This window comes from Amblyraja radiata, chromosome 1 (genome assembly GCF_010909765.2).
Source record: "Amblyraja radiata isolate CabotCenter1 chromosome 1, sAmbRad1.1.pri, whole genome shotgun sequence".
In the NCBI taxonomy this organism is placed as follows: domain Eukaryota; kingdom Metazoa; phylum Chordata; class Chondrichthyes; order Rajiformes; family Rajidae; genus Amblyraja; species Amblyraja radiata.
Window position 1 is genome coordinate 162,668,184 of NC_045956.1, and position 17,863 is coordinate 162,686,046.

General features: G+C 48.4%; 1 protein-coding gene across 9 annotated transcripts in view; it reads right to left on the minus strand.

Annotated features, from left to right (window-relative positions):
• Positions 1–17,863, minus strand: part of fgfr3 (fibroblast growth factor receptor 3) — a 118,392-nt gene that overhangs the window by 63,468 nt on the left and 37,061 nt on the right. For all 9 annotated transcript variants that reach the window (XM_033034526.1, XM_033034532.1, XM_033034520.1 and 6 more), the window contains one exon: positions 3,667–3,939. In XM_033034526.1, coding sequence (XP_032890417.1) covers positions 3,667–3,939 — 273 coding nt within the window. The remainder of the gene's footprint in view (positions 1–3,666; positions 3,940–17,863) is intronic.

Consider the following 17,863-nt stretch of genomic DNA (forward strand, 5'->3'; position numbering starts at 1 on the left):
TCTCACTGGACACCTTTGGAATATCTTTAATTGGACTAGACAGGACTTTATCTTGCATTAAAATTTATTCCATTCATCCTGTATCTGAACACTGTGTACATTTTGATTGTATAATGTATAGTCTATCCACCGACTGGATAGCAGGCAAGTAAAAAGCTTCTCAAGGTACTTCAGTACATGTGTTATGTTTAGTTTCATTTAGAGATACAGTGTGGAAACAAGTCCTTCCGTCCACCGAGTCCACGCTGACCAGCGATCCCCGCACACTAACACTGTCCTACACACACTAGGGACAATATTCAATTTTTGCAGACCCAATTAACCTACAAACCTGTACGTCTTTCGAGTGTGGGAGTAAACCAGAGAAACCGGAGAAAACCCATGCAGGTCACAGGGAGAACATACAAACTCCATACAGACAGCACCCATAGTCAGGATCGAACTCGAGTCCCTGCGCTGTAAGGCAGCAACTTTATCGCTGTTACTCCAACAACTTTTGTTTTTCTTTCCTTGCAGCTCAAACCTTAAGGCACAGGGTGGTGTACGAAACTCTTTGTGATTTGTCCAAATTAACTCTCTGGAGGTCGAATGTCTCCCTTGTCCCTCACTGACTATCATGAATGCAGCATTTCTTATCATGCTGGAATGCAGGTATTTGGTTACAATAGGAATTCCTAGCTTGCATACTGCAAATTCCTAAAGATATCCTCTTAAGCCTAATGAAGCCCGCATTGATTCCCTACAATCTAATATCGCTCAATGTATTTGTCCACAGATTTGTTATATTAGTCTGGAATGTCCTTGTTCCCTGCTGGCATAGATCAGCGGCTTTGGATCAGGGAGATTGGATCGTATCCCCAACGTGTGCTATTGTTAGATGCTGTCAGATTTGAGCAGATTACATCTTTGTTAGGGGCAGTGCAGCGGTAGAATTGTGCCAAAGAGCCGGGTTTGATCCCGACTACGGGTGCTTGTCAGTACGTAGTCTGTACGTTCTCCCCGCGACCTATGTGCGTTTTCTCCGAGATCTTCCGTTTCCTCACACACTCTAAAGACGTACAGGTTTGTAGGTTAATTGGCTTGGCATGAAAATGTAAATCGTCCCTAGTCTGTGTGGGAATAGTGTTAATGTGCGGAGATCATTGGTCAGTGCGGACTGGGCATCATTCTGCCAACACTCAATCGTAACGATGGCCACCATGTACACGAGCTACAGCAAGGCAACGGGCAACCAACAAAGACTCAAAAAGGAACACCAATTGTCCCTAATGTGTGTAGGGTAGTGTTAGTTTACGTGGATCGCTGGTCAGCGTGGACTTGGTGGGCCAAAGGGCCTGTTTCAGCGTTATATCTCTACCAATTCCACACTGGATCTCAGTGATACCAGTTCTTCCCACTGTCCCCACAGGAGAACCTTTCTTGATGATCAACTGGTTAAGACCTTCCGTTGCCTGGGCTGGGTGCCATCTTGGATGTCAGTGTGGAGGACTGTGCTGAAATTTCTTGCTGATTTAAGCAGAGCTGTTCCCAAATCAAGATGTGGTGCTTTCTATGTGTGTTTGGACTAACGGAATCAAGGGATATGGGGAAAAAGCACGAACAGGGGACTGATTTTGGATGATCAGCCATGATCATATTGAATGGCGGTACCGGATCGAAGGGCCGAACGGCCTACTCCTGCACCTTATTGTCTATGTTTCTATTTACAGAAGTATGCTTTCCAAGGTGCATGTGCAAAAGTTTGTAAGCGTCATTGGGGTCGTGCCAAATTTCCTCAGTTTCCTGAAGCAGTAGAGGGGTTGATGTGCCTTCTTGGCTGTCGTTTCAATGTGGCTGGTCCACGACGGTTCAATGGCAATATTTACGCCAAGGACCTTTAAGTACTCAACCATTTCCACTTTGGCACCATTGACGCTGATTAGGGCATGTTCTCCACCACGTCTCTCGAGGTCGATAACTAGCTCCCTTGCCTAGCTGACATTGACAGAGGTTGTTGTCCTGACCCAATGTTACTGAGTTCAGTATCTCCCACCTGTACTCTCTCTTATCATTGTTCAAGATCCGGATCATCACAGTGGTGTCATCGGCAAACTTGTAGATGGAGTTGGAGCCTTTTTATGCCCCTGTCCCACTTAAGAAACCTGAACGGAAACCTCTGGCGCCCCACCCAAGGTTTCCGTGCGGTTCCCGGAGGTTGCAGGTGGTTGCAGGTAGTGGAAGCAGGTAGGGAGACTGACAAAAACCTGCTGGAACCTCCGGGAACCGCACGGAAACCTTGGGCGGGGTGCAAAGTCTCCAGAGGTTTCCGTTCAGCTTTCCTAAGTGGGACAGGGGCATTACTTGGCGGCAAAGTCGTGTGTTTGCAGGGAGTAGAGTTGGGAGAATGCATTCTGTAGGGCACCAATGTCAAGGAATTATTGAGAAGGTGTTGTCAGCTATCTCCACTGATAGTGGTCTGTGGGTCAGAAAGCCCAAGGATCCAGTGGCAGAGGGGGGATGCTGACTCCTAGATCTAGGAGTTTCGCATTCAGAAGTCTGGGAATCCATGGCTCTCAGCAGCTGAACTCAAGACCCGGTAGATCGGGGCTTCAGGCGGAGTCCACCAAGCCGGTTTCCCGCGGCTGAATGGAAGACCCACTGGATGACGGCCTGCAGGAAGAAGCCCTCGTGCCGGCCCTCTGCTCGTTGGACCTAGCGGACCGCAGGCCTTGGAGGAGGAAGCCCCCCGTGCCGGTCTCCTGCTCGACCCCAGGAGACCAGAGCCGGAGCCCACGACAAACGTGGCGCGGGAGGAGCGAGGCCGGTGGGAGAGGAGAGGGAACCGGGGTCTGGCCTACCGTTCCCTCGTGGTCAGCTGCGGGAGGCACCCTTGAGGAACAAAGGTGGACGGGGGAGGAGAGGGACGCGGCGTCCAAGGAAGATGACGTCTGCAGGCCCCGCAACAGCCTGGGACTCTCCTGGGACAGGCAACGCTCAGAAGAACTGGAGCGTTGACTTTGTAAATGGAGTCAAAACATGGCGTATCTTGCAGGCGGGCACACTAAACTATTTCCGAGGGGGAATGGCAATACCCCACTGCACTGTTTGTAAGAAAAATAATTTCACTATGTTTGGGCGGTCACGGTGGTCCAGCGGTAGAGTTGCTGCCTTACAGGTGCTGTCTGTACGGAGTTTCTACGTTCTCCCCGTGACCTGCGTGGGTTTTCTTCGAGATCTTCGGTTTCCTCCCACACAGGTTTGTTGGTTAATTGGCTTGGTAAATGTAAAAATTGTCCCTAGGATAGTGTTAATGCGCGTGGGATCGCTGGTCAGCGCGGACCCGGTGGGCCGAAGGGCCTGTATCTCTGAACTAAACTAAACTAAACTTTTTGCACGTGTGACAATAAAAAAACAGTTGAACCATTGGGTCTTTGAAACAATGGCCTGACATTTATCCGCTTCCCAACAATGTGAGTATACTCTTCCCAACAAAGTGAGTATACTCTTCCCAACAAAGTGAGTATACTCTTCCCAACAAAGTGAGTATACTCTTCCCAACAAAGCGAAGGGGAGGCTATCTGTCATCACTACAGAGGTGAGCCAATTCACCACAGCATTGTTCATGGACATCATGTGGAACACATTTAGCCACCGCACGGTCAAACAGCGGTGACAATCAACACTCACCTGCAACCTTGATGGTGAAGTTGCTTAGAATCTGGTTGGTCCCCCAGAGTTTGCAGGAGTAGACACCGGAATCATCGTAGGAAACGTTGATGATCTTCAGCCACTTCTGGCCGACTTGGGTGGTGTTGTTGGGCAGGATTCTGAGCCCGTCTTTCAACCACACCAGTGGCGCCAGCGTGGAGCCTCGGGGATTGCAAGACAGGTCCAGGGTGTCGCCGCTGCCAAGAACGATCTCCTCCAGAACAGTTCGCTGGCTTCCCGATGTCACCGTTCCTGAGGAGAAAACAATGACACTTTATATAGCATTTTTGTCTACCTTCGATTTTCCAGCATCTGCAGTTCCTTCTTAATCATCAGTCTGAAGAAAGGGTTCGACTCGAAACATTGCCTATTTCCTTCGCTCCAGAGATGCTGCCTCACCCGCTGAGTTTCTCCAGCATTTCTGTCTACTTTAAATAAATGCTTGTCTCGTCAGACATTCTCGGAGCAAAATTAGGCCATTCGGCCCATCAGGTGTACTCTGCCATTCAATCATCTTTCCCTCTCAATCCCATTTTCATGCCTTCTCCCCATATCCCCCGACACCCATGCTAATCAAATCTGTCAATCTTCACCTTAAAAATAACCACTGACGGCCTCCGCAGCCCTTGGCAATGAATTCAATGAATTAAACTCTGAAGTCCCTTTCATTAAGCATGAATCACTTTCAAACACTCTAACCCACACCACCTACACGATGAGTGTCGGAAGTAACCACAGATGCTGGTTTACACCGAAGATAGACACAAATAACTCAGCGGGTCAGGCAGCATCTCTGGAGAGAAGGAGTTTCGGGTTACTCCAGCTTTGTGTGTCTACCTACACAATGACATGAGCTGACTGATGTGATTCACTCTGTGATGGATGCATCAAGCCACCGCGCTTGGCTGCCATGCGGGCTGCAATGATGCCCCACGATCAACGCCTCATCCACTGTCTGGCAGTTGCGGCCCTTTGGACTCAAGAATGAACTGGCCAATTTTATCCGTAGACTGCGGGTGGCTAATGTATTCACGTGTTCCCCTCTAAACCTTTCGTATCCATGTACCTGCCAAATGTCTTTCAAAGGTACACGAAAAAGCTGGAGAAACTCAGCGGGTGCAGCAGCATCTATGGAGCAAAGGAAATAGGCAACGTTTCGGGCCGAAACCCTTCTTCAGACTGATGGGGGGGTGGCGGGGAGAAGAAAGGAAAAAGGTAGGAGGAGGAATATGAGGTGCTGTTCCACCAATAGTCTCCAAAGTCTTTCAAATGTTGTTATAGTACCTTCCTCAACTACCACCTCTGGCAGCTCGTTCCATACACCCACCACCTATCTGCACCCTACACCAGCCTCCGCGGAATGAGTGAGACATTTGCCAGTCCCAGTTGAACAACAATGGGGTTAGCCTGAGAGATTTAGCTTGGCCGTGGAGATTGGCTTCATTTTAAATGAATATCAATTTGCTTCAACAGTGCAGGAGGCCAGTCGGTGCACACCTCACGAACCTGGAAGGCCAACGGGTCACATTTTCCTAATACGCTGTTATTGTACACCGTGGTAAGAGACTGTACATTGCTAAACAGATCTCGAGTGGACACCAACCAGAGCAAGCAAAGGCAAGCACCTCACTTGTGAAGGGAAGGGAAGCCACCGCATCGATTGGCACCAGTGTGTACAACTTTACCTCGGGCCAATATGCAAGTGTGGTGGGGAATGGGGGGGGGGGCGTTAGTAAGACGCAAGGAAGAAACCTAGGCCATTATACGAGCTTTAGTAACACTAAACAGTTCGAAGGAAAACAGCTAAAAGCACATCTGTCAACATGTAATCACCGAGCTGTATATTTTGGCCCATATGTCCGTACAGTCCAACAAGTCAGGAATACGCCTAGACAAAGGAAAACAAATAAAACAGAGGGGTAACATAAAGCAGCCTTTCATTCAGGCACAATTTCCCCATACATAGCAAACACAGCGTCGTAGCATTTTGTATGTGTTTTCCTAACACCAGTAAGTGCCGCCTTGAAAGGGTGCAATTCTGTTTGGCGAGGTATGCTCAAATATTTTTTATTTACCAGAATACCAGTGCATAAGAAAAACAATTTTAATTTCGAACGAGTCCTCTTAATTCGAGCATGCAGCTGAAACAGCCCAGCAGGCCGGACGGACGGAGCTCAGTGTCATTAGTCATTCTAACAGCGATCGGCAGCAGCAACAGCCTGACAGCACTGGGCCTCTACTCGCTGGGGTTTAGAAGGTCGAGGGGGAACCTCATTAAAACTTACAGAATAGTGAAAGGCATAGATCGAGTGGATGTGGAGAAGATGTTTCCACTGGTGGGAGAGTCTAGGACCAGAGATCATAGCCTCAGAATTAAAGGGTACTCTTTTAGAAAGGAGGTGAGGAGGAACTTCTTTAGTCAGAGGGTAGTTAATCTGTGGAACTCATTGCCACAGGAGGCCATCAGTGGATATTTTAAAGGCAAAGTTAGACAAATTCTTGATTAAAATGGGTGTCAAGGGTTATGGGGAGAAGGCAGGAAAATGGGAGAGATTTGTCTAGGGCAGAGATCAGCCATGATTGAATGGCGGAGTAGGCTCGATGGGCCGAATGGCCAAATTCTACTCTGATAACTTATGAACTTGTGAGAAAGCGCAAATGATTCTGACCCGCACCATCCGAGCGTGTACAATCACACACACAGGGGAAAGCAGGGAGCTTATGTAGGAAGGAACTGCAGATGCTGATTTGCACCGAAGATAGACACTGAAAGCTGGAGTAACTCGGTGGCAGAGGCAGCACCTCTGGAGAGAAGGAATGGGTGACAAGCAGGGAGCTGCTGATCTGCCCAGTGGCCACATTTTCCTTGTGCCTGTTCCAGTTTCTTCAGCTGTTTAGATGTACAGTGTGTACTTTCTGCTTGTTTTGTTCTGTACATACAAAGGTTCATTGATTCATAAACTCACCACACCCCCCCCAACTCCTTCATCAGCACCATCCACCCACTCCCTTCAACCCTGACTTTGATAAATGCAATTGTTATGTTAGCCATACAACTCCAGGGCTAAGGTAGACTCAAAAAGGCCGGAATAAGGCAGCGGGTCAGCCAGCATCCCTGGAGAAAAGGAATAGGTGACGTTTCGGGTCGAGATCTGAAATGTCACCTATTCCTTTCTCTCCAGAGATGCTGCCTGACTCGCAAAGTTACTCCCGCATTTTGTGACTATCTTTGGTGGAAACCAGCATCTGCATCTGCGGTTCCTTCCAACACACAAGTGATGTGATACATGGGTTTAAGAAAGAACTGCAGATGCTGGAAAAATCGAAGGTAGACAAAAATGCTGGAGAAACTCAGCGGGTGAGGCAGCATCTATGGAGCGAAGGAATAGGCAACGTTTCGGGTCGAGACCCTTCTTCTTCTTCAATGATACATAAGTTCGTAAGTTCTATGAGTAGGCCATTCGGCCCATCAAGTTCACTCTGTCATTCAATCATGGCTGACCTATCTTTCCCTCTCAATCACGCTCTCCTGCCTTCTCCCCATAACCCCTGACACCATATATTCATCAAGAACTTGTCAATCTCCAGCTTACAAATATCCATTGACAGCCTCCACAACCATCGATGGCAATGGATTCCACTGATTCACCACCCTCTGACGAAGGAAATTCCTTCTCATCGCCATTTCTAAAGGTATGTCCTTTTATTCTGAGGCTATGGCCTCTGCTCCTAGACTCTCCCCCCAAGTGGAAACATCATCTTCGCATCAAACCTGGGTCTCCGGCGCTGCCTCCTGTGAGACAGTAACTCTACCGCTGCGCCACCATGCCAGATGCTTGCTGTCCAGCGGGCCCAGCTACAGGGGTACAGCTGTGCGTGTCAGATAGGCACAGCTGTTGGGCTGGGGAGAAGGGAGATTATCAGCACCTGTGGGAAGCGTTCTGTCACATGAAGCGCGACCTTCCAGTGGGCGAAGGGGATAGAAACAGAAACATCGAAAATAGATGCAGGAGTGGGCCATTCGACCCTTCGAGCCTGCACCGCCATTCAATATGATCAAGGCTGATCATCCAACTCAGTATCCCGTACCTGCCTTCTTTCCATACCCCCTGATCCCCCTAGCCACAAGGGCCACATCCAGCTCCCTCTTAAATATAGCCAATGACTGGCCTCAACTACCTTCTGTGGCAGACAGTTCCAGAGATTCACCACTCTCTGTGTGAATTTTTTTTTTCTCATCTCGGTCCTAAAGGATTTCCCCCTTATCCTTAAGCTGTGACCCCTTGTTCTGGACTTCCCCAACATCGGGAACAATCTTCCTGCATCTAGCCTGTCCAACCCCTAAAGAATTTTGTGAGTTTCTATAAGATTCCCCCTCAATCTTCTAAATTCTAGCGAGTACAAGCCGAGTCTATCCAGTCTTTCTTCATATGAAAGGATAACGGAAAACAACACGGTAGTGAAGATGCAGAGAGACGAGCTCTCCATGGGCACTGGAGGTCAAGGTGACGGACCACATCTGGAGTATTGTGAGAACTTTGGGCCCCATATGAGAAGGGACTTCTTTAGTCAGAGGGTGGAGAAACTGTGACTGAATGGTGGAATAGACTTGGTGGGCCGAATGGCCTAATTCTGATCCTATAACATATGAACATGACAGCCAGTCTGGCATCAGGGTTCTCAGACATGCCAAGGCAGAGAGGGCCCAAGGCTTGGACAATCCGTGTTACGCTGATGTGGGGGAAATACAACATAGAACAGTGCAGCACAGGAACAGGCCCTTCGGCCCTCAATGCCTGTGCAGAACATGATGCCAAGACTTATTCTTATCTACCTACATATAGATAAGAATCAGGGTGGTCGTGGTGGCGCGACGGTTGAGTTGCTGCCTTGCAGCAAATGCAGCACCATAGACCCTGGTTCGATGCCGACTAGGAGTGCTGTCCGTACAGAGTTTGTACGATCCCCCCCCCGTGACCTGCGTGGGTTTTCTCCCACACTCCTAAGACGTAAAGATTTGTAAGTTAATTGGCTTGGTAAATGTAAAAATTGTGCAGGATAGTGTTAATGTGCGGGGATCACTGGTCGGCGCGGACTCGGTGGGCCGAAGGGCCTGTTTCCGCGCTGTATCTCTAAACTAAACTAAAAAAAATAAATCCATACTCTTCCATTCCCTGCATATCCAAATTTAACTGGCAGAGTTAAAACAAAGACTTGCAGAGTAACTCCAGTCTGAGCGCAGAGTGGAGACCGGGCGTTGCAGGGTCACTGAGCTGAAGGTAGCGAAACTGCCACTTGTTCCAAAGCCCTGTTGAAGCCTGGTGGTGGCGGCATACAGAGCTGACTACACCCACTCAGAACCTACAGCACACTTATCTTTCACAAGCTGTGCTTTGAAAGGCCGTCAAACACTGAGAGGCCAAATGCACTTTACCGTGGCAGGGGGCGTCCATTTAAAACCGCTGTGCAGGCACTTCAAGCATCTAGTCACACCCCGTCCACTCTCTATCTCCGTCACCTCTCCATATCTGTGTCTACTTCAGAGAGAATGGCAGATTCCACCAACGGTGAAGAGAAATGCTCTCATTTCTCGATAGCGTTGAGTGCTACAGGCGTTGAACTCTAGTACTTACATGGAGTTGTAGACAGATGCAGTGCAGAAAAAGATCCTTCAGCCCACCAAACGTGCGCCAGCCATCAACCACCCATTTACACAAATCATGCATTCATCCGATTTTCAATTCTCTTAATGATGGTCTGTCAAACCTGGGCAGGACTTCGACAGTAACGGCTACAGCCCTGGGGAGAGTAGCAGATCAGAGAGGTCGGGGAGTGCAGGTGTACGTTTCCCCCTACGATTGCTGAGTCAGGTGGTCTGCTTAGTTCACTTTAGTTTATTGTCACGTGTACCGAGGGACAGCGGAAAGCTTTTGTTGCATGCTAACCAGTCAGCAGAACGACTATAGATGATTACAATCCAGCCGTCCACTGTGTACAGATGCATGATAAAGGGAATGACATTTAGTACAGGATGAAGTCCAGTAAGTCCAGTACCATTAGGGATCGTGCCAGGGTCTCCAGTGTAGTAGATAGTAGCTCTGGTCTGCTATCCAGTTGTTGTTAGAGGTGAGTGAGGTGAAGAAGGCGCTTGGCACACTTGCCTTCTTCATTGGGTATTGAGTACAAAGGTTGGAGCTGTTGGTGAGGCCACACTTGGAGCACTGTGGGCAGTTTTGGTCGCCCAGCTAAAGGAAGGATGTCATTAACTTAGAAAGGGTGCAGAAGAGATTCACTGGGTTGGGATGTTATCAGGACCTGAGTTATAGGGAGAGGTTTGGTAGGCTGGGACCTTTTTCTTTGGAGCATAGGATGCTGAGGGTGTCCTCATTGGGGATGTTTGTGTCTAATTTCCTAACCTCCTGAAGGCAGTGACTTACCAGGTAAAAAAAATCACTGCTGCATTCACCACATCCTGGTTCAAGAACAGCTCACAGAGGGAGTGAGGTTCTGATCCTATGGGTCGGATCCCAATGCCCTACAGCTACAGGCTGCTTCATTGTCCAAGCAGGTCTACAAACTGTGGCAGCGGGGTGACTAGACGCAGTGCGGATGAAAGGCATAGATAGGGTGGATGTGGAAAGGATGTTTCCACTGGTGGGAGAGTTTAGGACCAGAGGTCGAAGCCTCAGAATTAAAGGGAGCTCTTTTGGAAAGGATGTGAGGAGGAACTTTAGTCAGAGGGTAAAGTGGAGGCCAAGTTCAGACATCACTGGAGTTTATCTTGCACTAAACTTTATTCCCTTCATCCTGTATCTGTACACTGTGGATGGCTCGATTGTAACCACGTATAGTCTTTCCGCTGACTGGATAGCACGGCACAAAAAGGTTTTTCACTCTACTTCGGTGCGCGTGACACTAAACTAAATACGAAAGAGAAATTGAAGGGAAAATCAAATGAAAGATGTGACCTTGACTTAGATATTTCAGAGAGCCACACATGCACCTCATAAGCTGTCTACAGTGAGACAGATAATCACGAGACACTCTGGCTAATGAAACATGAGGTTAAGTACAGACACCGGTGTTCGCTTCCATGTTCCTAATAAAGTTGCTGTTGTACTGTCTCCCCCCTCCCCCGATTCATGTTCCTGAGGTGCGTATGTTGTTAAATCACATTCTGTGGCCCACGACCCACACTCCTCTCCCAGAGAACCACAAATCTATGCTGACCATCAAGCACTCACTTACACTGGTCCCACACTAATCCCATTTTTTATTCATCCCACATTCCCATCAGCTATTCCCAGGTTTATTTTTATTATTTCTTTTAGAGATACAGGATGGAAACAGGCCCTTCAGCCCAAGCCGACCATCAGCATACACTAGTTCTGTGTTATTCAATTTATGCATCCTACACACTAGAAGCTAATTAACCTACAAACCTGCACATCTTTAGGGCGGCTCGGTGGCGCAGCGGTAGAGTTGCTGCCTTACACCAGCTTGAAGAGCCGGAGACCCTGGTTCGATCCCGACTACAGGTGCTGTCTGTACGGAGTTTGTACGTTCTCCCCATGACCCGCGTGGGTTTTCTCCGAGATCTTCGGTTTCCTCCACAGATGTACAGGTTTGTAGGTTGATTGGCTTGGTGTATGTGTAAATTGTCCCTAGTTTATGTAGGATAGTGTTAATGTGCGGAGATCGCTGGTCGGCGAGGTCTCGGTGGGCCGAAGGGCCTGTTTCCGTGCTGTATCTCTAAACTAAACAAAATCTTCGTAATGTGCGAGAAATCCCGCACGGTCACGGGGAGAATTGCAAACTCCACACAGTCAGCATCTGGGGTCAGGATCAAACCAAAGGCTGTGGCTCCCACCCGCAGGCTGTGGCAATTTACATCAGCCAATTCATCTACCAATTCACACATCTTTGAGATCTGGAAACCTTAGCACCACGAGGAAACCCAAGCAACCAGTGTGAATGTGCAAACGCCGCATAGACAGCACCCGAGGTGAGGATCGAACCGGAGTCTCTTGGAGTGGTGTGTTAGTAACGTTACTAGCAGAACCACTGTGCATTCCAAGCCCAGCAGGGTTGATACCAATGGGTTTGTTCCTCTATTCTTGAATTCCTGCTATCAGCATCATTTGAGTTCATCGTGGGTAAAAAGGATGTACTTCCACAGCACCCTACACTGTCTCCGGCCCTTGCAAAAGAAGCACTTTCAAAAGTGTGGGCACTGCAGAAAAGCTGCAGCTGCTGCAGTAAAGATAGGCACAAAGTGCTGTAGTGACCCAGCGGGTCAGGCTGCATCCCTGTGACGTTTCAGGTCGGGACCCTTCTTCAGACCCGACCCTAAATGTCACCAATCCGTTTTCTCCAGAGATGCTGCCTGACCCGCTGAGTTACTCCAGCACTTTGTGTCTATCTTCGGTATAAACTAGCATCTGCAGTTCCATTCTACACAGCGAATGTTACATCCTGCACAACAACTGTTGGGCAACATAAACATATCACGGCTCCACTGGGTGACATCCAGCTGGAGTAAGAAGCTGAATCTGGTCTCTGTTGTGTGGTTACCAGGCAGTCTACAGCCTTTCCCTTGAAATGCACTTAACCCAAAGTAGCTGCAGCTTCAGACGGGATTTTTATTTTAGTTACAGAAACCCACTAAATACTCCAGCGCCGACTGTTAAACGGTTAGATACAACCTCTCAATCGTTCAATGCTTGTGACTGGTGTTTAACTGACACCAATTAGAATAACAGGATTTATTGTCACGTGTACTGAGGTACAATGAAAAGCTTTTGTTGTGTGCAAACCAGTTAGCGGAAAGACAATATATGGATACAATCGAGCCATTCACAGTGTACATATACACATGATAAGGGAATAAAGTTTAGTGCAAGATAAAGCCAGTGAAGTCCGATCAAAGATAGTCCGAGGTAGATAGTAGTTCAGGACTGCTCTCTAAGATCATAAGTGATAGGAGCAGCATTAGGCCATTCGGCCCATTAAGTCTACTCCGCCATTCAATCGTGGCTGATCTATCTCTCGTGTCTCTAGTCAGTGATAGGATGGTTCAGTTGCCTGATGACAGCTTGGGAAGAAACTGTCCCTGACACTGGAGGTGTGGGTTGGTTGCAAGGAGATAATCAGATCTGTGCAAAGGGACACAGCCTATTGATCGGGTTGCTTCCCGAGAGAGGACATCATGTTATTTTTGTTTAGATTGCACGGAGAATCAATAATCAGTAAGAATGAAAGCCACCGTTTAATTAAATGCTACCGACTGACTTCAAGCAGAAGTGAAAGGCAAAAATATAATTGTTGCTCTCTGCGTGTAACTGGTTTGCTTGGACGGAGTTTTAGGATCCAAGACACAAAGTTGGGAGGGCCTTAGCTTCGTGGAACTGCAGCGTTCCCAACACCCCCCCCTCCCCACCACCCCTCCCGCACAAACTCCTCTCTAACCTGCACCACTTACGCCAGGTTAGTCCTTCTGATCCTTATCCAGCAGCATCTTGGCTACAAGACCAGAGGTTCTACTGGCCATGGGTTTGGAGTGGATCTGCAAGTAATGCCAGAGGAACACGCAACACAGAAGTTAGGTCATAAGGTCATAAGGGATAGGAGCAGAATTAGGCCATTCGGACCATCAAGTCCACTCCGCCATTCAATCATGACTGATCTATCTCTCCTTCCTTCTCCCCATAACCTCTGACAGCTCTGTACTAATCAAGAATCTATCTCTGCCTTAAAAACATCCACTGACTTGGCCTCCACAGCCTCCTGTGGCAAAGGAATTCCACATATTCACCACCCTCGAGTGAAGTCTGCGTCTCAGACACCACGAGACACCGGCATCCATTCTGGATCTCACTGCCAGCGAAAGGGAAAGTCTGACTCAGCTGTGGCGTGCGTGTGCGTGTGCATGCCAGGCGGGGAGAGAGTACAACATCCGACACAGTAAACAAATCAGGTTCCAGCAGGAGGTTTGGTTGCCGCAAGATTGTGCATGTGTGTGGTGCTTTTTAACATGGCACAAGGTTCCAAGAGAAGGCAGTCACGGTGGCGCAGCGGTAGAGTTGCTGCCTTACAGCAAATGCAGCGCCGGAGACCCCGGGTTCGATCCCGACTACGGGTGCTGTCTGTACGGAGTTTGTACGTTCCCCCCGTGACGTGCGTGGGTTTTCTCAGAGATCTTCGCTTTCCTCCCACATTCCAAGGACGTACAGGTTTGGCTTGGTAATTGGCTTGGAAGAACGCCACGCCCACAAGCTGTTTCCCCACGTCAGTGAAATACAGCACACCCCCTCCTTGTCAGTCAGTGCGAGAGGTAGCAGGGACTCGGGCAATTGCTGCTGATGCAGTACCGTTGCCAAGGACCAGAGGATCAAGGTATCAACCCAGTGATTCTGTTGTTATTCTCTGGCACCGCGGTGGACACCCCATAGTCTGGGGTCTGGTGCAGAGGCACATGCGGACTGTGCACCCTCAATGAACGCCGTGTACAGTATTGGAAAATCCATGACAAAGCAGAGCGTTAAACTCCTGTTTCGCAGATACACCGAATCTAAATCCTGTCCCATTCACTGCTTTGTGATTTGAACAGTCCCTGCCTAATCTGTTTAATAGAGGTCCACCCGGATGTAAATAACTCAAACAATGCCTTTAATCTAACAGTATGCTACAAAAACTTGAGGGAGGGGAGGAAACTAATCTCACTATAGATACATAAAAAATAACCCTCGAACATCCAGTGAGACTCGGTGAGGGGAGGGGGTGCAGGAAAGTGAAGGTTAGCTGAATGCACTGCTCTAGTTTATCTTTGCTTGTTGACTGCGCCACGGTGTGATGCAATTTCTCGTTCACATAAAGTTCACAAAGTGAAGTGTATGCAGATGTAATGATAAATGCAACAATAAGAATACAACAATTAGTGCAAAGCAGCAGAATGAAGCAAGATTCCAGTTCAAAAATCCTAGGCAGCGCAATATTTAAAAAATCACAGAACAATAATGGAGTAACTAAATGTGGAGTTAAGAGGCAGCTCCGTTGGGAAGGGATGAGAAAGAGGTGATTAGATCAGAAGAACATTAGATGTCCTTAAGATAGGCACAAACAGCTGGAGTAACTCAGCGGGTCAGGCAGCATCTCGAGAGAAGGAATAGGGGATCATTTGGGTCAAGACATAGAAACATAGAAACTGGGTGCAGGAGTAGGCCATTCGGCCCTTCGAGCCAGCACAACCATTCAATATGATCATGGCTGATCATCCAAAATCAGTACCCCATTACTGCTTTCTCCCCATATCCCTTGATTCCATTAGCCCCAAGAGCTAAATCTAACTTGAAAACATCCAGTGAATTGGCCTCCACTGCCTTCTGTGGCAGAGAATTCCACAGATTCACAACTCTCTGGGTGAAAAGCTTTTTCCTCATCTCATTCCTAAATGGCCTAACCCTTATTCTTAAACTGTGACCTGGTTCTAAACTCCCCAACATGGGGACCATTTTTCCTGCACCTAGCCTGTCCAATCCCATAAGAATTTTATATTTCAACAAGATTCCCTCTCATCCTTCTAAACTCCAGTGAATACAAGCCCAGGCAAACTACATGGTGAATATGGGGAGGGCACCCGTAAATGGGGATTAGGGGAGGGCACCAGTAAATGTGGAATTAGGGGAGGGCACCAGTAAATGGGGAATTAGGGGAGGGCACCAGTAAATGGGGAATTAGGGGAGGGCACCAGTAAATGGTGAATTAGGGGAGGGCACTAGTAAACATTGGCGTAGTGGTGGTTGCTGCCTATGTTTAGGCAATGAGACCCGGTTTCGATTCCGACCACGGGATCGTGAACGCAAAGTCCGCACCCCATCCAACTCGTGAACTGATAATCGGCCATGAGAAGGACGGGTGGTGGTGTCGGCGGTAAGCGAAGGACCGATAGTTTGCCGGGCTACCGAACGACAGGGTCACGGGCAACACGCTGCAGCTGTACTCCATGAGCTGCGCTATGTCGGGTCAGGTGAGGTGGGGCCGGACGCGGCGCTCTGACCCGACAGTCCCCTCGACACGATTAGTAGCAGTCAAATACGGGGCAAGGGCGGTCCCGTACGGTCCCCAATTTACGGGATGTCCCGGCTAATACGGGACAGTTGGCAACCCTAACGCTGCCTGACCCGCTGAATTACTCCAGCACTTTGTGTGTCAACCTGCAATATTTGGCCTGCACCCTGGTGATGTTTAGACACACAGCACCCACTGACAGACAGCATGTTGCAAATTGCACAGCTCTGGAATTAATTTAGCAATTGAGTTAAGCAGCATCATTTGAACTTCCTTACGACTTCCGAAAGGAAGTGACCTTTTCAGTGAGAGTCATTTCCTGTGTGGCGGGTGTTGCTGGTTTCGAGCATTCTTTTCCTCAAGAATGTGTCGACTCTCCCAGGACACACGCCTATTGGATGTTAAAACATTATGGATATAATTACACCGGCTTTGAGATGAATACAAACAGAAGCTTCATGCCAAAGTATTCCTCTTCTTCCCGCCTTCATTATTTCTTCCCTCAAATTCACTGCATTCATTGACAACTCCGAGTTTGGTTTAGAGATACAGCGCGGAGATAAGCCCTTCGAGTCCTTGCCGACCAGCGATTCCCGCACACGAACACTATCCTACACACACGACGGACAATTTACAATTAAGCCAAGCCAATTTACCTACAATTTAGAGCGTGGGGGGAAACCGGAGCACCTGGAGGAAACCCACACAGTCCACAGGAGAGCGTAAAACTCCGTAGGGACAGCATATGTAGTCAGGATCGAACCCGGGTCTCTGGCGCTGTAAGGCAGCAACTCTACAGCTGCGTCATTCATCATGCTGCCCAAAGTTGCCCTGAAGGTTATAACGGGTCATGGAGAGAAGGCAGGAAAATGGGATTAGGGGGACAGAGATCAGCAATGACAGAGTAGACTCGATGGGCAGAATGGCCTAATTCTACTCCTATAACCTGTCAGCCTTGGAGTGTGGGTGTGGAATTAGAAGTAGTCTGGACCATGCTGTGGGAGCAGCAAGTTTAGGCCCCTGAGGTAAACTGGTAAGGCAGCTGGGTTTTACACCAGTCCAGCAACGCGTTTATTTTAGTCTGGTGTCCAACAAATCAACTTTTGGATGGCCAGTTCAATCCCAGAACCCATGCGGTGCCACAAACCTCGACATCTAATGTAGTCATTTGTTCACTGTGCAAAGTTTTACACAGAACTGACACAGTGACAATTATTTCCAGGTACAATCTCACTGCTTATAAAACTGCACCGGGCACTTTGAATGTGATTCCCATTAAGGTACCTGACATAGTGTATTTGTGTCATTGAAGAAGATGGAGTAACTCAGCGGGTCAGGCAGCATCTCTGGGGAAAAGGAATAGGTGGCGTTTCGGGGCGAGACCCTTATTTGTGTTATTGGTGAATAACTAATAGTCTATTTAGTTTTGTTTCGGTTAGAGACACAGCGTGGAAACGTGTCCTTCGGCCCACCTAGCCCACGCCGACCAACAATCACCCACACAGTAGTTCTATGTTACCCCACTTTCGCATCCTACACACAAGGGGCAATTTACAGAAGCCAATTAACTGCACGTCTTTGGAATGTGGGAGGAAACCAGAGCACCCGGAGAAACCCCACACAGTCACAGCGCCCACAGCCAGTCTCTGGCGGCGTAAGACAGCAAGTCCACCGCTGCGCCACTGTGCCGTTTGTTAACATTACTATTCATGTAACATATGTTTTTTGCCTGCACCGATATAAATTGGAAATCAAAACTTCAAACTACAGCCATCAAGGAAAAAGTTTCACTTGAATTAGCTTTATTGGAAATTTACAGGGAGTCTCTACCGACATCAGGCAACCTGAGGCACAGACTCAGCACTGACGGCAGGCTGTTTAAATGCCTTCCAAACTCCAGAGTGTTTCAGCTAACACACAGTTTTTGCTGGTGAGTTTGGCTGCTGAGATGCTCGTTAAATGGATGCCTCAGCAGTGACCCCGCTGGTGACTCGGTATTACTGCAAGCTTCTTTATGACCACTACTTGGCAACACGGTGGCACAGCAGTAGAGTTGCCGCTACACAATGCCAGAGACTCGGGATCAGTCCTGATAATGGGCGCTTGTCTG